The sequence below is a fragment of the Rhamphochromis sp. 'chilingali' genome (genome assembly GCF_963969265.1).
Source record: "Rhamphochromis sp. 'chilingali' genome assembly, chromosome: 1".
In the NCBI taxonomy this organism is placed as follows: Eukaryota; Metazoa; Chordata; class Actinopteri; order Cichliformes; family Cichlidae; genus Rhamphochromis; species Rhamphochromis sp. 'chilingali'.
Window position 1 is genome coordinate 50,326,333 of NC_137929.1, and position 24,594 is coordinate 50,350,926.

Consider the following 24,594-nt stretch of genomic DNA (forward strand, 5'->3'; position numbering starts at 1 on the left):
TGTGTGTGTGTGTGTGTGTGTGTTAACGTGGGTCAACGTGGGTCAGATGTCAGGAGGCAGCGTTCAGGAGTCTGACAGCTGTGGGGAAGAAGCTGTTCCGGTACCTGGTCGTCTTAGCTCCTGTAGCGCCTCCCAGTGGGCAGGAGGGTGAAGAGTCACATGGACTCTTCACCCTCCTGCCCTGCCCAGTCACCCTGATGGGTGATTGGGGTCTTTGATGATTTTCCCAGCCCTTTTCAGACACCGCTTCCTGTAGATGTCCTTTATGGCAGGAAGTGGTGCTCCGGCGATGCGCTGGGCAGTTTTCACGACCCTCTGCCACGCCTTCTGGTCCGAGGCAGAGCAGTTCCCGTACCAGACTGTTATACAGTTGGTCAGGATGCTCTCGATGGTGCAGTGATAGAAGTTCACCAGGATGTCTGAGGACAGTAGTGATGGGATTCTCTTTTTCGGGTGGCTGTAGCTCAGGTGGCAGAGCAGGTCAGCCACTAATCAGAAAGTCGGTGGTTCGATCCCAGGCTGCCTCCTGGCTGCATGCCAAATATCCTTGGGCAAGATACTAACCCCGTGTTTGCCTACTGGTGGTGGTCAGAGGGCCCGGTGGCGCCAGTGTCCGGCAGCCTCGCCTCTGTCAGTGCGCCCCAGGGCAGCTGTGGCTACAATGTAGCTTGCCATCACCAGTGTGTGAATGTGTGTGTGAATGGGTGAAGGACTGAATGTAGTGTGAAGCGCTTTGGGGTCCTTAGGGACTAGAAAAGCACTATACAAATGCAGGCCATTTACCATTTACCATTTTTAGAGAGCCGGCTCTTTCGGATCCGAACCAGCTCTTCAGGTTGTTTTGTTGATTTAATTAATTTACTATTAAGAATAATATAAAATGATGCACAAAAGGAATTACTAATGTAAAAAAAAGTGGTTTTATTTATATATGTTTATATATAAACATATATGGCCCCTAGAGACAAAGCACGTACAAATTCCAAAACACCTTTCTAGCGTTAACTGAACCTCTAAAACAGAGCTACCTAGATCAGTTAAATTACACAATTGAAAGCATATGTGTTTTGTTTGTGTATTTATACACAAGCACTCATATATATTCAAATTATTTTTAAAAAAAAAAAATTCATTTACCTGTTACTACCACACACCAAATCCGGTCGTTGGTACTTGCTGGCTTGTGTAGCCACTAGGTAACAAAAGCTCAACACTGGAGCACTTCTGTTGTGTTTTGTACGTGTTTTGAGTTTTTATGTGCTTAAGAGTTCGTACGTGTTTGTACGTCCTTTGTCTGTAGGGGCCACCGTAAATATACTTTTATTTATGCACTCCACATAAAATGCAATAAATAAATCATAATACAAAAACCAACCATATACATTTAAACTTTTAACCATTTAAATTTTCAGCTTTTTCCTTTTAAACAAATTTAAAGTGAAACAACACAAAACACTGCAAAGCACAACACAATTAAATATAAATTAAAATATGAAAACAAAAAGATGCATATATTCTGTCATATGGACCTGCATGAATAAACTTTCTGAATCCTTTATCATATGCAACTGAAAATAGTTGTGGATGATTACTATACTATACCTTTATAATGTGACGTTGTTGTCCCTGGCTCTCTTTCTCTGTCTCTCCCTCCCGCTCTGTTCCTGTGCTACTGCGAGTGTAACTACCCCCCCCCCCCCCTCTTCCCAGCGCAAAACACAAGGCTCGCGTGCGGAGTGAAGTGAAAAAAAAAGTACGAGAGAGAGGGAGAGAGAAAGAAAAAAAAACCCACAGCTTGCGATAAGGAGTCGGCTCGCGTCGTTCACGTCCGGCTCTAAGAGCCATTTCGTTCGTGACCGAAACATCACTAGAGGACAGGTGGTTCTTCCTCAGAGTCCTCAAGAAGAAGAGGCGCTGGTGAGCCTTCTTGACCAGCTTGGAGCAGTTGGTCGTCCAGGTGAGATCCTCAGAGATGTGGACTCCCAGGAACTTGAAGCTGCTCACACGCTCCATAGCCGTCCCCTTAATGTGGATGGGTGGATGTGGGCCAGCATTCCTCCTGTAGTCCACGATGAGCTCCTTGGTCTTCTCGGTGTTAAGCAGCAGGTTGTTTGTGTCGCACCACTCAGCCAAACGATCCACCTCCTCCCTGTAGGAGGATTTGAAGTATGCTAGGACCAGCTGCTCTAAGCACTTAGTGATGATGGGGGTGAGTGCTACTGGGCGGTAGTCATTGAGGCAAGATGGGTTGGAGTTTTTGGGTATCGGGACGATGGAGGTGGATTTGAAGCAGGCCGGTACCACAGCGTGGGCCAAGGACAGATTGAATATGTCTGTGAGCACTCCTGCAAGCTCCCCAGAACATCCTGCTCAGCACCGCTCCTACATTGGTGGGGGAGAGAGTCAGAGTTTGGTGGTCTGGCGTCATGTCTGCTTTGGTTGTTATTGTGGGGTTCAAAACGAGCAAACGAGCGTTGTTGAGCTTGTTGAGGAAGGAGACATCAGAGAATGCGGGGGAGGCTTTGGTGGTCCTGTAGTCTGTAATGGTCTGGAGTCCTTGCCACATGCGTCGGGGGTTGGAGTTGGAGAAGTGTTCTTCTACCTTCTTTTTGTAATGGTGTTTGGCTTTTTTGATGCCCTTCTTTAGATTAGCCCTGGCTGTGCTGTAGGCGTGTGCATCTCCTGACCTAAAGGCGGTGTTGCGGGCCTTCAGGAGGAGACGAACATCCAGGTCTGTGTGAGTGAACATATTCCAGTCTGTGTTTTTAGATCTGTCCTGGAGAACTGCGTCTGTCCCCTCTGGCCACACTTTAATTGTCCTCACAGCAGGTTTCACACATTGGATGAGTGGAGAATACCGAGGTGTGAGGAACAGGGAGAGATGGTCCGATTGTCCAATGTGGGGGAGGGGTGTGGCTTTGTAAGCTCCAGCCAAGTTGGGATAAACATGGTCTAAAGTCTTGTCTCCTCTGGTGTGGCAGGAGACATTATTGGAAAGTCAGTGAATATGAAGAGAAAATCAGAGGTTAGAAGCTGGCGACTGGACTGATTTATGATGCCATTATAGCACCATGGCTTTTTCCTTTCTTCTTGTTTTCAGATGGAGCTGTGAAGACATGAAGGTTAATAAAACTCAACTGCTGTTTTACTTCTTTCTCTCCTATGTGTTTTCTAATACCTTTAACAATAATACAAATTGGTCACTGCTTTCAGAGTAACAGTGCTTTTGATGGCAGGTTTAGATACACGTAGGGTTTGTGTACTTTTTCAAATCTCAGAAAACTTCAGAACATAAAGCTAAACTTTTATAACCCTTGTAGACCCTGGTGTCAAAGTTGGAGCTGGTTTCTTTGGCAGGCTGGTTTTTGGATAAGCAGCGACAAGGGCCAAAACACTTTACAGTGATAAACACATAGTGCAGTCTGCAATTATAAAGTTTCAGATTTACCCTTGAAATACTAAAACCTTAACACAAAAAATACTAAAACCAATTATGCCTTTTTGAACATCATTACAAAGATGTAACAAACATGCAGACTTCTGATCACATTTCTAGTAAATTACTTTCCATGTGTCCACATAAATTTGTATATAAATACAGTTTTGTACAACTAGAAATGGTGTGGAGAATATAAGTCATCTAAAGGTGTTTGTTATCGTAAGATAAAGATCCATTTGATTGGGACAATCTGTGGTGTGTCCTGTGTTCATGTCCAACCTGTCACCACAGAATGGAAGTGAAGCTGGACCTTGAGACTTTTCTTCTTTCTTCATTCAACTAAAGTGTTTACATGCTAGCTAAGCAAGCCACAGTACCAATTGTTTCCTCTGTTGTCTTTCTATGTATTTATTCATGGCCTGCTGCAACATATCTACTTGATAGATTATGGTGACCTTAGCAGCCTCCTTATTTTCCACTGACTCTTGATTGCCAGACAGCTGGCAGCCAACAGTAACTATCTTTACATAGAACAAGCTGACCCTGAGCAAGTTTGTGGTCATTGTTAGAGACAGGTCTCTGTGACCATAATGTGATGAATAAACAATTAAAGTCTTTAGTGTTTAACTTCCAAACAGTTGTGTCATGACATTTCTAAAATGTTTGAATATTTCCTAGAGTTCAGGAACACCAGAATATATTTACAAAAGCTATTATTTAAATGCAGCTCTTTATTTTACTGCTTTTATGTCTTCAGTGCCAATAAGCTTGCTCTTTATTGGAAAAATAAAAATACAGTTAATTTTACTAACAGACCAGTTTGGTCAATAAAACTGTGTTTTATGCGTTTCATACTTGGCACTCATTATGTTAATGTATTTGGTTAATGTATTTGGCTGCACTGGTTACTGGTTTACCAAGCTGGCTAGTGTTAGCTCCAAAAACACTCAGAAAACATGCAAATTATGCACTGACAACCAAATTGTTGACATGGCATTCAAGAAACACTCTTGGGTTGTTAATGTCTTATGAATTGCAGTTGAAGTCTTCCGTTATCATTGAGATGTGATTGTCTTTAGTTCGTTGTGTGCATGAAAAGAAAATGTTAGTTTTACCTGTGTATGATTAAACAGTCTCAACTCAAATTCCCTTACAGTTTAGAAGTATTGAAGAGCACTGTCGCTTCATTACCCCCTGCTGGTGAAATATATGTTAATCACTTGTGAAGTGGATTTTTTAGTGTGTGCTCCCCACCCCCACTTAAAATTCTGCATTATTGGGATTTTTAGTGTTGGTCCCTTTAAAAAAATGCTCAAACTGATCCCACTGGTGCATTTTGCAATGAGTACTACATCTTCTCAGTAAAGAGGACATCAGTGCTTCTGTAATGTTGACTTTGGAGCTACTTATTGATGGAGTACTCCTGATTATCTCATCTATTGACTTATTGTTCAAAGTGTTGTAGTTTTAGCCTTGAAAGCCCCTTTAAAATGCTGACGTAAAAGAAATATTTAATATTTTGAAAAGTAAAATCCATCTAAAATGATTTTGCATTGTGCATTACATATGCTACCGGGTACATTTACACTATATATGTATGTATGATTGATTGATTGATAATTTATTTCAACATGTAAACAATATACAAGTACATTTAGAAAAGAAAATAAGAGAGAAAAAAATACTATACAAATTACATACAAAAAAAACATTCGGATTAATTTACACGTTGAAAGGGAGTGGGAAGAAGTATACACTTATTTAATCCCACCCCTTTGCCATAAATTATCAGTTAATATTTAGTCAGCTTCCTTACTGATATAATTTGTAATAAAAAGTAGTGAACAGATTTCTGATATACTATATAATCACATCATGAATTTTTTGTTTGTTTTTTAAATAGAGACATTCACTTAATTTAAATATTTTCCTTTTCTTTATAGTTCAAGAAGATCATATTTTTATAACTCTTTTTGAACAGTTTTATGTTTGGACATTGCTTTAATTCCATATTCAGACTGTTCTAAAGTTCCACTCCATGAACAGAAACACAAAAGCCTTTTCTTGTAGTACGTACCTTCATTGTTTTGGAGATGGACTGGGTGTGACCTCAGGTTTTGATTCTCTGGGGAGGCAGCTGAATATTGAGAAGTGCCAGAACAGCAATGTTACCATATCCACTATTACATGTTTAAACCAGGTTAAGTTGTCTGGGAAAGTGAAATGTTTTCCTTTGGGGATTTGCTGCGAGGCAAATACCAGACATAAGAAATAAAGTAGAGTAAAAATTACTGTGCAGTTTGACTTTCCTACAAGGCAGGCGCATCAGCATAAGGGTCTCTCACACACTCACACACACACACACAATATTTGTTGCCACTGCCCATCAGCAAGCAGTTGACTTGATGGCATCATGCTTTCATCACTCCCTTTAAGACTCATTTTCACGTTGAGCTGTGAATTCTGCCGTGTCAGTGGGATTGCACCGGTGTGCTTTTCAGTACTTTTAACAGTAATCCAGAGGTCATTAGTCCGTCCTGCTATTGGGTGGTGGCACATGTAGAATCCTTGATCAGTCTTGGTCACAGCTTTCAGTGTCACGCTGCCCTCTGACTCAGAGCTTCCACTGGGATACACAAAAGGTGTTAATTTGCAGAAACCTCAGCACATTAAATAGCTTTGTAGAGCCCTTGTAGAAGCTGGTGTCAAAGTTGGAGGTATCTCTTTTTGGTTTCTATTGGTGTTGCTTTAGAGAAAGACAAGGCAGTCTGAAATCACATTTAGCATCAACATTTGGTCATTTTATTTAATCAGGTCTCATTCAGTGATGAAATATGTTAAGACTGCATCTTGTTCAGGCCAAAGTTTAAAAATTTAAAGTGAATTAGCTGGAATTTGAATGTTTCCAGAGGTTAGGGTTCACGAGTGGAGCATGAGTCCGATTACTGCAGCATCTCTAGTGACAAGTATGCTGTACTGGTCTGTCTGTGTGAAGAGAACAGAGTTAAAGTAAAGCTGACAGTTTTTCCACTGAACAACGTTCAAAAATGAAATGACACCATCCCCATTTCTTATATTGTAATTACACTGCAGAGGTGCACTGTTACATTGTAACGGCATATTATTTTGTAGGCTCATATGGTTAAGTGATTATTATGCTTGCAGGTGAAAGTGGAGCCTCAGCATGTCATGTCTTTCACATTAACTGCAAGGGAAGCAAATATTTGTTTCATAATGAATTGTAGCCCATTTGATTGTTCATTGTTCTTTAATGACAAATATCCTTAAGGTAATCATTACATTTCACATACTACATAATTTTTAAAGCTGTGGATTGCAAATAAATTGAGTATTATTATGAACTGCCGTTTTAAGTTATGAATTACTTTGTGAATGTTGTCAAATAAATCACAAGCTTTATTACGAAGGGCTACAATAGTAAATAAAATCATTGCTAACCAGTAACCCAGATGAAATGGTTCACAGCTGCAACATCAGCATTAGGCACGCTGCCACCTTCCATACAGCTATACTGCCATGTGCTCATGAGTAATGGGACCCAGTACATATGAAATGCCAGGACCTCTAAGAGGAAAGGCATGAGAACTGTGTGTCCTGAAGAAAATTTGTCTAATTGATGAGATGGATTTTATTTAGATTAATGCCAACAAACTCTTGACACTAGCTTCTTTTCCGCACTAGATAGAGCCATTTAGCCTTTAGTCATGTTGAAGCATACTTTAACTTTATCTTTGTCTCTTCCTTCCCTCACTGGCCCCAACATCTGCTTGAGTAAGAAACAAGTGTACCAAACAGTGGACATGCAAACATAAAATAACTTAATATATTAGTTTTAGATAATAGATTTGAGTGTTGCAGTTTAAAAATGATTATAAGATTCCTTCTTTATAATTATTTATAATAAATTATGTATTAAAAAGGGACAAACTGTGCCTGGGGTCTCAAACTCCAGTCCTTGAGGGCTGCCACTTCAGCATACAGTCAAGTTCCATAGAGAATCTTTGTTTCTGTAATGTGAGGAGCAAATGACATAAATTATGCAGACTTTTCTATTCAAAATACATTCATGGCAAAGAATTACAACTATTGTGTCATACTGAAATAGAAAAAGATTAAAAACAAAAAACAACTCTACTACTATAGCCTCAGAGAGACTAAGATTTAACATCTCAGGTTTTTATAGTTGAAACTGTAAAACCAATTTTGATGGATCACTATGTGATTGTGATCCATCGATGCTTACTGCGTTTCCAGGGTAAAAGTGGACAGACAGCACTATATAAAATAGAGTCTAAAAGAGACATTTAAGTTTCCACAGTCATCCGAACTCTTTTGAAAGAAGCAGAAAAACGCAACTTGCAGAGCAACACACAGATGATGTGCCTCATGTTGTCATCCTGAGGTGTAAATTTAAGCTCATCTCCACCAGCTTTATTTCCAAGGGACCCCCCAAAACAAAACAAAACAAAAACAGTCAAGAGCTCAGTAGCACTGGAGACTCCCGACTGGCTGGCTAGTTGAAACTGGTTGAGTTCAAGCTTTAGGGTTAAAATTGCATACTAACAGTTAAACAAATAGAGTCCAGAAACAACTGCCACAAAACATGACCACTTGTCAAATATTATGTTGATCCCCTTGCTGCCAGAACCGCCCTCACCTGTCAATTCACCTACTCCACTAGACCCCTGAAGGTGTGCTGTGGCATCTGGTATCAAGGTGGTAGCAACTGATCCTGCAAGTTGCGAATTGGAGCCTCCATGGATCAGACTCACTTGTCTAGTACATCCTACAGATAGATTCAGATCTGGGGAATTTGGAAACCTAGTCAAAACCTCAAACTTCTTGTTGTGCTCTAACCTGAGCCATTTCCGTTATGTGGCAGAGTGCATTATCCTGCTGTATGAGAGCCATCAGGGAATACCATTTCCATTAAGGGATGTACATGGTCTGCAACAATGCTTATTTTGCAGGCATACATGGATGGTAGGCCTCAAGGATTTGCAGACCAAAGTGCATCCTGGTGCCAGGTGTTCCCAGATCAGTATTATTCAGTTCACCTGCCATAGCATTATGCCTGATCAATGTACATTACCATATCTAGTCAATTTCACCATACCCTCTTCAACTGTCTTTAAGATGTTGATTACCAAACAGCAGCTGGAGTTGTCATTTTGCTCTCTGGGGCCCTGTATGGGCTTTTGTGGGAAACTTGCAGTGGTCTTTCCCACAAAAAGGCCATATAGGGCCATGAAAGCCATCCCATGTGGGCACTTTAAAAACTGATAAAGCAAAAAGCATATAACAATAAATATATCGTTGAAATGGCAAAGTTCAGCTTTTTGGTTTTTTCCTAATGCAGTTGGCGATATTAATTTTTCACTATTTCTCCTTTAAAGCCACAAAATGCTATCAAGAGTTCCTACTGACGCAAAGTGCAAAAGGTCAGAATGGTCCAAGACAAATGAGAGCATCAGTTTCAGGGCAACAAGAAAACCCTTCTTGACCCACACTCACAACCCAGTCAAACCCATTACTCACCTGGTTTGCAACTGTGCAACAAAAAGAGAAGTCTTTAAAAGTTCTGTTGGTGAGCAGGTTTGCAGGAGGTAAGCATGAACCCAGGGAGAACAGCCACATCAGCGAAAACCCATTAACAGGCCTGACTGACACACCAACAGGTAAGCTGAAGCAGGAGGAAAAAAAAAAGATATTAGGGTAAGTAGTAAGACAAAGTACTACAGTGCTAAAGTAGCACTTACATGCTTTATCACTAGGAAAATGAAATGTCAATTGGGTGAACAGACTGTCTTCTTATCATAGATGAATGACAAGTGAATGAGAAGCAGGTGTGTGAGTAAGGAGCCAGCAGGAGCTTAACCCTCTGGAGGACGTCCCACAGTTGGTGACAATCTGCCACATTCACACCAGAGTAGGATAAAAGGCAGAGCAAAAGAGGAAATAAAGGAGGAAAAGCTGACGTATGTGTGGCTCCAAGTGATTGTGTTTGTAGTTTTATTATATTATTTCTTACATCCATCCAAAAAATGTCTTTATTTAGCAACAAATTACAACAGCATATACTGTAAATGCAAAAAAGTTACAAATGCACCATTTTAAGCTGTTAATTGATAGATGCTAGGCAACATGATGATGTCACAATATCTAATATAGATGAGAACCTTCATAGCAACCCATCATGTACACATCTGCAGAGTTTGGTTCTTCTTCTTCTTGTTACTCATATTGTTGTTGTTGTTGTTAGTGTTATTAATTTTACACCTGCTTTATTTTTTGTGTTCTCTAAATCATTTTGAATTGCTCTAACTTTTAGGACTGGAGCTGTAGTTGTTGTTGTTGTTGTTGTTGTTGTTGTTGTTTTTTAACTATTTGTAAAAACAAGCATACAAAGACCTGCCTAACACACAGTGTTTCAACTGGCTTGGCGCCCAAAATAGTCACAACCTCCACATGTGATTCAACTGTGACGTCAGGACATCTCACGTTTTCATTGGATGGGTGCGGCTCAGTTTAAATACCCTCCAGCCGAGCCCCTGAGCTTTGACAGCAACAGCGCAAGAGCGGCTGAAGGCTCCAGGCAGCTGCTGGGACTCTGGACACCTGCTGCTACAGAGGCGGCACAAGGTGGGAAGATCAATAACAGAAGTACAAGAAACAGGAAGAAGGTGGTTTTGTGCAGCTGCAGTTCAGTTTTTGCTTTACTTTTAAAGTTGCTAGTCCTGCATAGTTATGTCATATTCATTTAAACATGCTATACTCTTTTAGGTTATGTTCTGTGATATGTCAAGACGTGTGATGTATTTGCAAAAATATTTTTAGCATATAGAATAACTTAAAATTATATTTCTGTAATTTTTGTCTATTAAATTTTCCTCATTAAATTTTTTTATATGCTATTTTTTCATCTCATAAATAAAATGCTAGGTTTTGAATAAATTCAGGTCGAAATTCTAATAACTGACCTACAACTGTTACTTTTATGTGTGTCAGTGCATGTGACCTCTGAATTTACTCATCTGTGAAGCAGGCATCGCCGTGTTTTGTCAACAATATGTGTTTATTTGTGCCCACACTGTTTTGAAGTGCAGAGTTAAGGCAGCTTTACTTAAGCACGCCCCAGAGCTGCAGAGTGAAATTTAATCCAAAGATATTGACAGGTTCATACTGACTACTGGCAAGATGTAAATTATGTCAAAGGTAAATAGGGGAAAGGTTGCAACTTCAGTAGTCTACCTGTCTCTCCGATTATTTAAATTATAGCTAATATAGGCTACTTATCTTTAAAAAAGTGTCTCTTTGGAAGGAAACTCCTTTCCAAAGAAGTAACACTCTCTGTACTTTCAGAGCTCATGCCCATGCCATACTTGTAATAGATAGGGGATCATGTGCTAAGAAAACACAGCAGGAGGCGTGAGGCTATTTGTGGACATACTCATATATAGAGAGATGATGAGGGATGGAAAAGTAGAGAGAGAGAATGAGAAACATAATCCTTGTTAATGTCATTTACGTACAATTGAAAGATTAAACTCCAACTGGAGCCAACATCTGACCACTTCTCAGTCTAATAAGGTCTCATCCTAGAAACTACCCCAACAAACTCAAAACTGATTCTCAGAAAGTATAATGTGCATTTATCTGATATGATTATACCTGATTTATGTTCTTCTTGTCACATTGTTGTGAATCACATCCTGCAAACTTATAGGAATATAGGTTTTATTAACATCTGGACAACTGGATGGAAAAACCAGTAATGTTATATATATATTTTTAAAAAGTATGCTATACTTTTTTCTGCACAACTTTTCTAATTACAAAAAGTTGTTACCATAAGAAAAATTAAGAAATCAAATCACAAAAAAAAAAATTACAAGAATCCAAATCGTAACTCAACAAAACCACAAGCATGATCGTAACACTGGGTTTGAAGGTTAACATTAACAATTCCACAAGTTTCTAAGAAAGAAAATTGTGCATATACTGTTCACTTAGAAACATGAGGATGGAAGAATGTGAATTTATTTACTGCACCAAGTCTCAGCCTTGTTAACATGATTTTTCTTCTTTCTTTTTAGAAGTCCATCACCTGGCGAGGTCGTTCCTCCTTTGTAAAATCTCCACAGCTGTTAAAGGCAATCAGTCATGTCATCTGCAGTGCTGTTCAATATGCTGCGTTGTGGTCGCTCCACAATCTCCAGACAAACCTTCCTCTCCATACGATCCTCACCAGAAACCTCCACGGCCTCTGGACAGGTGAATCTGAGACTTACATGTGATGTTCTGTTTCAAAATTATAAAATCATGTAATCCTACTTTCAGAAAATTGGAACAGAATTTAATTATTTGTTCAGATTGGGTTTGTTTGTTTTTTGCATGATTACAAATCCAGAGTTTTCTATTTACTATTAACACTTCAATCTCATTTGAAGCACCAGGAATGTGATTTATTTATTTTAGACATAGTGTGACGTGAAAAGACAGATTGCTTAAATATTTTGTCAATAGTGTTAACAAAAAGATCATTTTTTTGTCATTAGACATAAATTTTATGACTATTTTGGAAAATGGATTAGTTGCTGGTGAGTAAAGTAACCATGTAACGTCTTCTTTGAAACAACACAATTCTCACGATCTTATGATAAGAAAAATAAATCCCTGATCAGATTTTACACAAACAAGCTACAACAGTAGTCTAACCTTGTCCTGGATGATCGTCCTGTAGGTGGGCGGGGCATTGTTTGGGATGGTGGGCGTGCGGCAGGGAAGTGGATCAGTCGGATTGGACGGTGACATCAGCGTCCGTCCAGTTACCTGGGACTCATTTGGTATTTGGGACAACAGGATAGAAGAACCAATACTACTGCCCTCCAGTATCAGATATGGAAGACCCATCCCACAGGTAGGAAAGAGCAGTGGATGGATAAAAGAATAATAAATACACTCACCTGCCACTTTATCAGGTACAGCTGCAAATGCAAGTATCTATCAGTCAGTCACATGGCAGGCTAAAGGCTTTAGGCTAAAGTTCAAACTGATGCTAACATGTCAGTATGAACCAAAATCTCTGAGAAATATTTCCAGCACCTTGTTTAATCTAAGCCATGAAGACCTGAAGTACTTCTGCAGGCGAACTTGAGTTTAGTTGGGTACTGGCACCGTGTACCTATTAAAGTAAAGTATAGATATATTCAGAAATGCACAAATAGTTAAGTATTGAAGTATACAATGACTGTTTTCAGTGGCTATTTTAAGGGCATGGTCACAGGTTCAAAAAGATTTTAACCTAACATGTTACATATCCCCCCATGGTTGGGACACATGAATGAAATGGCTAATCAGTCAGTTCAGTTTATCAACCAAAGGTTGTCTTCCTCCACCTCTCAGGTCAGTCTGTCTCGGGTCGGCAGTACGTCTGTTCTCGGTCTTAGGAATCAGAACGAGGACCGTCTCCGCATCGGCCGTATTCATGACAACCTACTGTACTTCGCTGTGTTCGACGGCCATGGTGGCCCGCATGCTGCAGACTACTGCTACACCTTCATGGAGAAATTTATCAGGTTGAGCATACTGCCTTTAAATATGAGAACATAAACAACTGACTACTGGACAAGCTGTGTAGTCATTAATGACTGCACTTCACAAAAACAGACAAACAAAAAACCTAAACTCATTTTTTTGGTGCAGAGATGCTTTGGAACAGGATGATGATCTGGAGAAAGTTTTAAAGAAAGCCTTTTTAGATGCTGACAAGGCTCTACACACACATCTCAGCTACTTCAACAATGGTGAGACACAAGTCATTTCTCTGAAGCCGTAAAGATTAAAGTGCTGGAAGCCAACATGGTAAAAAGTGATTCACGTTTCGAGTTTGTCAGGTCTTATCAGCAGGCACAATGTGACTTGTTGTATTTGTGAAATCTTTAAGATACCTAAAGGAAGTTACACAATATGTTAACACCAACTATGTCTTGTAGTTTCTAAGACATAAAACAAAAAACTAAATAGAGAACTGTGACTTTGCTGATAAAGAGTGAATCAAAGTGATTTAAAAAAGGGTTAGTATTGGACAACTGAATTTTAATTGTGATGCTCTGAAAGTAAATAGTAATAAAGAGTTCATTATGGTTATTCAGTGAGAGTAATGGACTTTTCAATGAAAAGTTGAAGTTAGCATAGTGGATAAATCTGGAGGTGACATGGTGCAGCTGTAAAGTGACTTAGCCAACAAATAAACCTAAACCCATAACTGGTTTAAATTTGGATCCCACCTTCAAGGTCATCTTCTTCTCTGACCAGGAACATGTCCCTCATTTTTATATTTCCTGGCTTCTGTACTGTGAACTTGTGCACCTCCAAGGGTGAAGCCCAAACCACATATAAACAGATTTAGCGACTGATGGTTGGTCACTAGTGGACTTTCCAGGCTCCAGTTGCATAGGTAACCATATCTTTGCCATCTTCTCATATGCAGTGTTGGGAAGGTTACTTTTAAAATGTATTCCATTACAGATTACAGAATACATGCCCCAAAATGTATTCTGTAACGTATTCCGTTACGTTACTCAATGACAGTAACGTATTCTGAATACTTTGGATTACTTAATATATTATCATGCTTTTTACAACAACGTGAATGTACTGTTGCTGTGTGATTTATTACTATTACTGAAGGTCCGCGACTCCGAACTGTAGTAAAGGGACCTCTGACTAATACGGCGGGGTCCCTGTCGGCTCGTAGCCGAAAAATAGCTTTACTTTGTTGTGTGGGTCAATTTTTCTTGTGAGAGACAGAGAGAGGCGTTGAAAGACTGCTCCAACGGAACTTATTGTTTCGGAGGAAAACACGAACACGGTGTACAGTCGAGTCTTAATAGCTTACTTACAACTGGGCTCGTCAGGCACTCTTCTTGGCTGAAGTGGTTATTATTATATTTACATGCTTCCAGCTCCCGTTTTTGCTCGATGACAACTCGTACCTTTCCACTCCCCTTTTTCTCCCTCCTCTTGCTCACAGACACATAACGTGTATGGCAGTCCATTCTCCCTGCAACACGGACTACACTGCCCATGATGCTACATTCTTTAGAGCTATGCTTGTAGCATTCTGCCTGTTAGCTTAGCACAACAACAACAATAACGAAAAGGCACTCTCTCACCCAGGAAACACACAGTCGCAGAGAGAGAGAGAGAGAGCGTCGCCCTGTAACCATGGCAACCGTAACGCTGCCGCCTGGAACAACAGAACGTAGCTGTCAAACAAAACCCAAACAGTCCTGACCCGCGACAATATGAAACAGGAAAGTACCGCAGTGTAATCCATTTATTTCAACAAAGTAACTGTATTCTGAATACCACCTTTTTAAACGGTAACTGTAACGGAATACAGTTACTCATATTTTGTATTTTAAATACGTAACGGCGGTACATGTATTCCGTTACTCCCCAACACTGCTCATATGTCATGTGTTTATCAGCAGCATCCATTACTCTCATTGGTAGCTGCTTTAATTGAATAACAATGTCTCAAGTTTTACACATTGTCGCTACAAATCCCTGACATGCTAGTCATGCTAGTCTTTGCCTGTGTGGAAACACTTAGGGAATGATATTCAGAGTAAAACATATGAAAGCTAGAGTGTGCTGGAATGCGTTGACTCACAGTGTACTAAATACACTTTTTGAGCCCCAACACAATGTTCACTCACCACTTACCTTATTTGCCAGTTTTGTCTCCATTTAGTTGTAAGATGCTGTGACACAGTCCGCCATTGCAAGTAATCAGTAGCTGAAAACAGTCCAGAGGTGGACAAGAAGATAATCTTGAAGTGTATTTTTAATTTTTAATGTTTTGATCACAACTTTTATCTTAAATGAATAGAAAAGCATTTTAATCTTTATAGTTTTGACACTTGTGTAGATAATAACGCAATGCGTTGGTTTAAAATCACATCAAACTAACATATACAGTGGGGCAAAAAAGTATTTAGTCAGCCACCGATTGTGCAAGTTCCCCCACTTAAAATGATGACAGAGGTCAGTAATTTGCACCAGAGGTACACTTCAACTGTGAGAGACAGAATGTGAAAAAAAAATCCATGAATCCACATGGTAGGATTTGTAAAGAATTTATTCGTAAATTAGGGTGGAAAATAAGCATTTGGTCACCTCAAACATGGAAAATCTCTGGCTCTCACAGACCTGTAACGTCTTCTGTAAGACGCTTTTCTGTCCCCCACTCGTTACCTGTATGAATGGCACCTGTTTGAACTCATCATCTGTATAAAAGACACCTGTCCACAGCCTCAAACAGTCAGACTCCAAACTCCGCCATGGCCAAGACCAAAGAGCTTTCGAAGGACACCAGGAAAAGTATTGTAGACCTGCACCAGACTGGGAAGAGTGAATCTACAATAGGCAAGCAGCTTGGTGTGAAAAAATCAACTGTGGGAGCAATCATCAGAAAATGGAAGACATACAAGACCACTGATAATCTCCCTCGATCTGGGGCTCCACGCAAGATCTCATCCCGTGGGGTCAAAATGATCATGAGAACGGTGAGCAAAGATCCCAGAACCACACGGGGGGACCTGGTGAATGACCTGCAGACAGTGTTGGGGAGTAACGGAATACATGTACCGCCGTTACGTATTTAGAATACAAAATATGAGTAACTGTATTCCGTTACAGTTACCGTTTAAAAAGGTGGTATTCAGAATACAGTTACTTTGTTGAAATAAATGGAATACACTGGGGTACTTTCCTGTTTCATTTTGTCGCGGGTCAGGACTGTTTGGGTTTTGTTTGACAGCTACGCTCTTTTGTTCCAGGCGGCAGCGTTACGGTTGCCATGGTTACAGGGCGACGCTCTCTCTCTCTGCGACTGTGTGTCGCAGAGAGAGATTCGTTGTTATTTCGTTGTTGTTGTTGTTGTTGTTGTTGTTGTTGTTGTTGTTGTGCTAAGCTAACAGGCAGAATGCTACAAGCATAGCTCTAAAGAATGTAGCATCATGTTCAGTGTAGTTCGTGCTGCAGGGAGAATGGACTGCCATACACGTTATGTGTCTGTGAGCGCTAGGAGGGAGAAAAAGGGGAGTGGAAAGGTACGAGCAGTCATCGAGCAAAAACGGGAGCTGGAAGCATGTAAATATAATAATAACCACTGCAGCCAAGAAGAGTGCCTGACGAGCCCAGTTGTAAGTAAGCTATTAAGACTCGACTGTACACTGTGTTCGTGTTTTCCTCCGAAAACAACAAGTTCCGTTGGAGCAGCCTTTCAACGCCTCTCTCTGTCTGTCGCAAGAAAAGTTGACCCACACAACAAAGTAGAGCTATTTTTCGGCTACCAGCCGACAGGGACCCCGCCGTATTATGCTGGGCTTACACTGTGCGATTTTTTTCAGTCGCGCGATTCAGCTCCTGCTCAAACTGTACGATTGACTCGCAGGGGTTAGAAGTTCATAGGTCACGATGCAGGGTCTCACACTATACTGCTGATGCTCTGATGCGACCTGAGTGCTCACACTGTGCGTCCATAAAAATGAAGGTTATAACAGAAATTCTGTCGCTCGCTCTCCCTCTCTGTCTTTCACTCACACAGACACACCACCACCATCAACTTTGCTAAATTGCTAATGAAAAACATTGGTCAGGCAGCTGTGATGGAGCAGCAGTGTCGATCCAACTATTTTCACGGTTGTTGTGGTCGTGATAATTTTGTGAGGCCACATCGAAAGGGCTCGGATGGTTCTACAGGTTGTGCCTCCATCGCTTGTGTCCAGATCACACGCTGCACTGCCGTGCTACGCCGTCTTTTTCGCTGACATTTGTGTTTGCGCGTGCGCAGTGTGGCAAACTGCGGTGACACCCTCACGACCAAGCGATTGATGATCGGGAGCTGGTCGTGAGGTGTCAATCGCTTCTCGTTACCCCACGTATACTACACGATGCACGACGCACGATGAAGGCCAAAATCGGGCCGATCGCCAAAACGATCGCACGACTCAAAAATCGGCTCAAAATGGGCCAAAAATCGCACAGTGTGAGCCCAGCATTAGTCAGAGGTCCCTTTACTACAGTTCGGAGTCGCGGACCTTCAGTAATAGTAATAAATCACACAGCAATAGTACATTCACGTTGTTGTAAAAAGCATGATAATATTGTAGCGGGTCAGGGCTGTTCGGGGTTCTGCTTGTACAGTTATGTTTTGTGTATGTTGCCATGGTGACGGGTGACGCCCTCTCGCTGCGACGGTGTGTCCTTCCGGGGCCAGAGGGCGCCCTATGTGTGTTGTGGTTGCCGCGCTGAGCAGTTAGCTAGTGGCAGTGTGTTCTTCTGCAAATGTAATAAACGGCTGTGCTCCCTGGCTAGCTCACGGGAAGCAAGACCAAACGATACCTCCGTCTCCTCCTTGTCTGAACTCGCCACAATATATTAAGTAATCCAAAGTATTCAGAATACGTTACTGTCATTGAGTAACATAACGGAATAGGTTACAGAATACATTTTGGGGCATGTATTCTGTATTCTGTAATGGAATACATTTTAAAAGTAACCTTCCCAACACTGCCTGCAGAGAGCTGGGACCAAAGTAACAAAGGTCACCATCAGTAACACACTACAACAGTAGGGAATCAAATCCTGCAGTGCCAGACGTGTTCCGCTGCTGAAGCCAGTGCATGTCCAGGCCCGTCTGAAGTTTGCCAGAGAGCACATGGATGATACAGCAGAGGATTGGGAGAATGTCATGTGGTCAGATGAAACCAAAGTAGAACTTTTTGGTATAAACTCAACTCGTCGTGTTTGGAGGACGAAGAATACTGAGTTGCATCCCAAGAACACCATACCTACTGTGAAGCATGGGGGTGGAAACATCATGCTATGGGGCTGTTTTTCTGCCAAGGGGGCAGGACGACTGATCCGTGTTAAGGACAGAATGAATGGGGCCATGTATCGTGAGATTTTGAGCCAAAACCTCCTTCCATCAGTGAGAACTTTGAAGATGAAACGAGGCTGGGTCTTCCAACATGACAATGATCCAAAACACACCGCCCGGGCAACACAGGAGTGGCTCCGTAAGAAGCATTTGAAAGTCCTGGAGTGGCCTAGCCAGTCTCCAGACCTCAACCCCATAGAAAATCTGTGGCGGGAGTTGAAAGTCCGTGTTGCTCGGCGACAGCCCCAAAACATCACTGCTCTCGAGAAGATCTGCATGGAGGAATGGGCCAAAATACCAGCTACTGTGTGTGCAAACCTGGTAAAGACCTATAGTAAACGTTTGACCTCTGTTATTGCCAACAAAGGTTATGTTACAAAGTATTGAGTTGTATTTTTGTTATTGACCAAATAATTATTTTCCACCATGATTTACGAATAAATTCTTTACAAATCCTACCATGTGAATTCATGGATTTTTTTTTTTTTCACTTTCTGTCTCTCACAGTTGAAGTGTACCTCTGGTGCAAATTACTGACCTCTGTCATCATTTTAGGTGGGGGAACTTGCACAATCGGTGGCTGACTAAATACTTTTTTGCCCCACTGTACAGGGAATAAAGTTTGGAGTTATTGAAGGGCTATTGTAATGTCTATATATGTCTAAATAACCAATACAAAAAGTGCTTAAAGAAAAACTCAAGCTTAGAACTTTCTGTAAAGCATTTTGGACTTTATAATATAACAATCAAAAATTTCTGCATCTCGTCCTCTCCAGCCTCTTTCCTGACAGCTGGCACCACTGCAACGGTTGCTTTACTACGTGACGGCGTAGAGCTGGTGGTCGGTAGTGTTGGTGACAGTCGGGCAATGTTGTGCAGGAATGGAAAAGCCAACAAGCTCACCACAGACCACACACCTGACTGCGAGGACGAGAGACACCGGTACATGGTCCCCACTACCACAATAAATGTTAGCCCCTCTGGTTAATGAAACTTTCTCTACATCCACCAGTACAGTACTGCTATTACAATTACTATGGGCACTATTAGCGGCAATCAAATGACTGTGTTCTTGCTACCTTAAAATTATAGTATGAATCAACACAAAAAAGAAATTAATAATTAAAGTAATATTGACCTGTTGAATATTATAATTAGATTTTAATAAGATGCAGGAATATTTGAAGGGGATTCAGTCAAAACCACTTATAGTCCAAAGAGATTTGTACAGATAAAAGAGTTCAGAAGGGTTCAGGTTTCCCAAAAGCAGCTGGTCAAATCATTGTGTATAAATACACCCTGCAGCATGTTGGAGAGCCTACAGCTGGCACAGAGTTGGGGCTCCAGGACATCCCTGCAGAAATTAGATCTGGTTCATCCAGTACTCGAAATGAGATGTGCAGGGACGGACGTTTGGATTTACCTTTAGCTATAAGCTGCTAGAATTATGTAACAGCAGACCAAGTCTTGTTTCACTTGAACTTAATCCAAAGCTAGTTAACGCTTTGGTGTCTGGTTTCTCATTCTGCAGAATGCAAAAACATAAACTTATTAAAGACCTTAATTGTTCCAACTGTTACTACTTTGGAGCCACTTGGGTCAGTTCTTCATGGTTCCCAATTGACATATAACTTAAATAAAGCAGGCTGAACCACAAAAATAGCTATCACTGTAAATGTTTACTATACACCTTGTGGCTAGTAGCTGTAAATAATATGTAAAAATAAAAATCTTGTGCAACTCAGTGTTTAACTAACTGTGAAACTAGTAATTACTAAAAACGTAGGAAAGAGCAACAGCCTTACAAAGTTGCACACAGCTGATCCTGGTCTTTGAGCGCCCAGACTTTCAGAATAGAGACGGTAATCCTGGGTGTGCATTTTTGTTCAGGATCCAGAGGTTTGGAGGTTACGTGACATGGAACAGCGTGGGTCAGGCTAATGTTAACGGGAGGCTGGCCATGACACGAAGCATTGGAGACTTCCACCTGAAAGCTAGCGGTGTCATCGCAGAGCCAGATACCCAACGACACACCGTAAGTTTTCCTACTGTTTCCTCAGTCCTCTGACTTTCAAGTGAGTTTAATATTTATTTAAAATTATATACTTTTACTTGCACTGGAGGAGTTATACCACACAATTAAAAAAGAAAAACATGGATGTGGCTTCAAGGTCTAAAAAGTGAGGTTAACACGGAAGTGTCTTTTTACCCAAATCCTTCCCAATGACTATGGCTGGGCCACATCGTATAGTTCACGGTAATATCGGTATAATGTTAGCCAATGATAAGAAAATAAAATATTGCGATAAAATATAGGTAAAACATGCATGCGCAGTGCCTTCATTTTCATATGCACATGACGGAAAAGCATGGCGGCAACGGAGAATGAGAAGGGCGAAAGCGGATTGTTGAATGAAACGGACGAACCAGAATTGCTGCAGCTTCAGTGGTGTGGAACTGGTTTGGCTTTCGTCCATCAGATACACACCAAATATAACCTCCTTTTAAGTTTGTGGATATTATTAAGTTTTGTGGTTATATTGAGGATATGTCAGCCCAAAATGCCTTTTGGTTAAACTGTCAGCAAGGAATTTGCATTTGCACTGTTAAATTTTTATATAACTTTAATGCACATAAAAAAAACAGCTGCTTGTTTAAGTGAAAATACATTGATGGGGTTTTTTTTTTTTTTTTGCACTAATATAGTTGTGGAGTTGTAAAGTATTTTGTCTCGCGTCAACCATATCGTCAGTTATAGCGCTATCCCAAATTTTCAATAATATATCATGATAATATTGTTGGCCATATTGCCCTGCCCTACCAATGGCTACACAACTTCAGGTCATAAAGTCTGTGGGAAAACAGCCCTGAGTCTATGGTGACCTTGGCTTTAGAGTCACAGCCATGTCCATGTCAAGTTTACACTTCATAACGGGACTGGTGATGTCACATCCATATTTTACACGGTATTTCACATGGTTTATACACAAGTGTAACGGTACTTTCTACGGCTGAAATGTCAGAAAGCTCACCTGTCTTTTCCTGCAGGTCCAACATGCCAACGACTCGTTCCTGGCTTTGACCACAGACGGTATCAACTTCCTCCTTAGTGATCAGGAGATCTGTGACAGCATCAACCAATGCCAAGACCCCACTGAGGCTGCTGATGTCATCGCTCAGCAGGTTTTTCATTATTATTTCATCCACTTTTTATAAATTAGACAAAGAAAATGAGTAAAAATGTGTTTCATTGAATTGATATGGCTTTTCAGATTCAAATAGTCACCAAGTCTGCCGACATAAATAATGTGATTCATATTTTTCTAGGCGTTGCAGTACGGCTCAGAGGACAATGCTACAATCATCATCATCCCATTCGGAGCCTGGGGGAGACATCAGAGCTCCACCACAGTGTACAGCATGAGCAGGAACTTCATTTCAAGTGGGAGATGGGCATAGACGGCACAAAGACACAATAACTTCACAAAGCTCTGGAATTAAGTTGAAGATGACTTTAAGGATACAAAAATCTTTTTTATACTAAAAATGATCCATAACCCCTATCAAATTTATTTGAAAACATTATGTTAGCATCAACTTTCCTTTGTTAGCGCTAACAAAAGAAAGTCCGTATTTATACAGTGTATAATGATAGATATATATATCTTGTACATACAGAGATTTGCTGTAGTGTTTGTATGTACATCATGTTTGTAAAAAGTTTGATTTGTGTTTGGAAAAGACGTTTTAAAATATAAGTGAGAAATCCAATACAAAATATCTCTAGCTGGGTCACATATCTCACTTCAGTGTTGATGAGACAAATCCTCACCCAGCTCCACATTCTCACCTCTGACCTTTGACCCACTGACACAGGGAAGAAGAAAGTTTGATATTTTAAACTGAAACATCATTTTGTTTCTGTTTTATTATCAGTGTCACTTTCTTACACAGACTTGTGTCAGTTTCGTTCACAGGTTAGTGCTCATAATTGAATTTGACTGTTGGCTAAATTGTTTATTACAATGAATTGGAAAATAAAGATATTTGAAAACAACTTCATGTCTTGTATTTATTTTACTTTGTTGTTTTTATACTTTCCCCCCTGAATTTTTATTTGCATTTTCTTTCCTTTTTAAATACATTTTTGTTTTATTATGAAAATGGGGGTTATTCAAAGTGTGTTATGAGGGCATCTATTAATGACTGAGGTCTGACTCGGGGGGGTTGAGTTTACAAGCTAAAGCAGTAAATCTCCTTGGTCTATGGGTCCTGCTTTGCCTTCCACACAGCTGGACTTCACAAAAAAACTGTCAAATGTCATATTTCATGGTTGCCTGCTGTTGTATGTATATTATTACAAAAAACAACGGAAGAAAAATTCCAAATTCAACTGAATGCATGCAAACAAACAGAAACCATAATATACACAATGAATTGAAATGCTTTTTTTTGTTGTACATTTTGTTTTCAGTGTCATGTAAGTAAGTAAGTAAAGTTTATTTGTTAAGCGCTACCATAGACAGGTAGTCACAAAGCGCTGCACAGAGATTAAAATAAACAGTACAATAAATAGCAAAATGCACAGTATACACAATATAGAGTTCAAATGTAAATTAAAAATATAAAATGTAAAAAGCATTGGTCAACAGAAAGCTTGTTTAAACAGTAACGTTTTTAACTGTTTTTTAAAGGATTCCACAGAGTCAACCAAAGTAGTTGTAGAGGCAGACTGTTCCACAGCCTTGGTGCCACAGACTGAAAGGCTCTGTCCCCTTTCGTCTTCAGACGTGTTCTGGGAGCAACTAACAAACTCTGAGTCTGTGAGCGGAGACGGCGAGCATTCTCTAAATCTAAAATCTATTAGGAGCCAATGTAAAGAACATAAAATAGGAGTGATGTGAGCTCGCTTGCTAGAGCGAGTTATTAGTCTGGCTGCTGCGTTTTTTTATAGCTTGGAGGCGAGAAAGAGATGATTTATCCAAGCTGGTAAACAGGGAATTACAATAATCTAAACGCGATGACACAAATGCATGTAGGATCAGTGCAGCTAATAACTGAAACTTAGCTGCTCTCTTGCCACAGTTTTTTAGGATAGTTTTTTTTCCAAAACATTTTTACAACTTTCCTGATTCTGCACATATTTTATTTTCTCAAGCAAACATAATCTATAACTACATATGTATAAGTAAACAATTCTGCGATTTTAAATTCTACTTTACAAGTAATTGAGATTTACAAGAAATACTTTAAAAAATAAGGAAAATAGTAGCTAAAAATAATTAAATAATTAAGAGGGCAAAGGTTTGGTCTGTTAGTGACATATATGATCTGATGGTGTGCTGGTTAATCTTGTTTGCATTTGTTTCTGTTAACACAAGCCTGAATACACACAGCTGGCCTTTCTGACTATATTCATGTAGCATTGTGATTTCCCAACACACAATGCTGTCATGGAAAGTTTCTCCGGGGTGGATTTTCCTCTCAGAATAGCAGCAGGAATCTCCTGCCACCTTGTGGGTAATGAGGTGTTCCGGTGCCATTGAGATTCCTTAAATTTCTTCACATGGCCTCAACTTGACACTGACATTGCAACGGCACACTCACACACAGAGAGAGTATCTTAATGTATAATGTGTGTCAGTGACACTAAATACCCACAAAAAACAGTGACACACACACACACAAGAACTTGACCCAGAAAGCCTTGTGATGGACGGCGTGTTTGCTGACCTTCAGAAAATGTTGTAATGTTAGCACCTCTGTGAGGGAGTGCATGTGTGTGTTTATACTCGTGTGAGAGGGCCAGTTAGAGATTTAGAAACCTGGCAGACCTTTAAAGTTTAAAGGTTGGTTTGAACTTTGATTTGACACTCGTGTTAGAATCAGAGACTTACAAATGTGGAGTTCAGAACCAACAGATAACAAATTGTAATGCACAATTATGTATATTTATGGCAGGAAATATCTATATATTCGCAACAAGAGCCACCTGGCACTTTGCTGTCTTCTGTCATGTGATTGGAAAAGGACGACTGAAAAGGAAGTAGGTGCATGTTTCCTTTGTGGGAAATTCTGGAGACCATTAGCACACTCTGGTCTGAGTGGGTATGATTTGGGGTAAGACATTTGTTTGGTTTTTAGCATTGTAGGTGGTCATTATTAGTGTGTGTTTTGGATT

The 24,594-nt window shown here is 40.3% G+C and overlaps 1 protein-coding gene across 4 annotated transcripts; it reads left to right on the top strand.

Annotated features, from left to right (window-relative positions):
• The first annotated feature begins 7,410 nt into the window (after positions 1 to 7,410).
• ppm1ka (protein phosphatase, Mg2+/Mn2+ dependent 1Ka) lies at positions 7,411 to 22,439 on the top strand. Of its 4 annotated transcripts, none has more exons than XM_080896509.1 (10): positions 7,411 to 9,438; positions 9,916 to 10,143; positions 11,557 to 11,734; positions 12,204 to 12,380; positions 12,866 to 13,038; positions 13,166 to 13,266; positions 19,190 to 19,355; positions 20,304 to 20,448; positions 21,462 to 21,596; positions 21,741 to 22,439. In XM_080896509.1, the coding sequence occupies exons 3-10, from the start codon at positions 11,624 to 11,626 to the stop codon at positions 21,870 to 21,872; spliced, it is 1,140 nt and encodes a 379-aa protein (XP_080752635.1). In that variant the 5' UTR covers positions 7,411 to 9,438; positions 9,916 to 10,143; positions 11,557 to 11,623; the 3' UTR covers positions 21,873 to 22,439. The 4 variants fall into 4 exon arrangements, with proteins under 4 accessions (XP_080752635.1, XP_080752632.1, XP_080752634.1 ...); XM_080896506.1 differs by having other exon boundaries at positions 7,413 to 9,438; positions 9,916 to 10,102; XM_080896508.1 differs by having other exon boundaries at positions 7,413 to 9,438; positions 9,952 to 10,102.
• Positions 22,440 to 24,594: the final 2,155 nt, after the last annotated feature.

What these genes read in the sequence shown, in the direction of transcription:
- ppm1ka (XM_080896509.1), top strand. Translation starts at nt 11,624, where the DNA reads ATGTCATCTGCAGTGCTGTTCAATATGCTGCGTTGTGGTCGCTCCACA. An exon ending in ATGGAAGACCCATCCCACAG is followed by an intron (nt 12,381 to 12,865) that starts GTAGGAAAGAGC and finishes TCCACCTCTCAG; the next exon opens with GTCAGTCTGTCTCGGGTCGG. An exon ending in TTCATGGAGAAATTTATCAG is followed by an intron (nt 13,039 to 13,165) that starts GTTGAGCATACT and finishes TTTTTGGTGCAG; the next exon opens with AGATGCTTTGGAACAGGATG.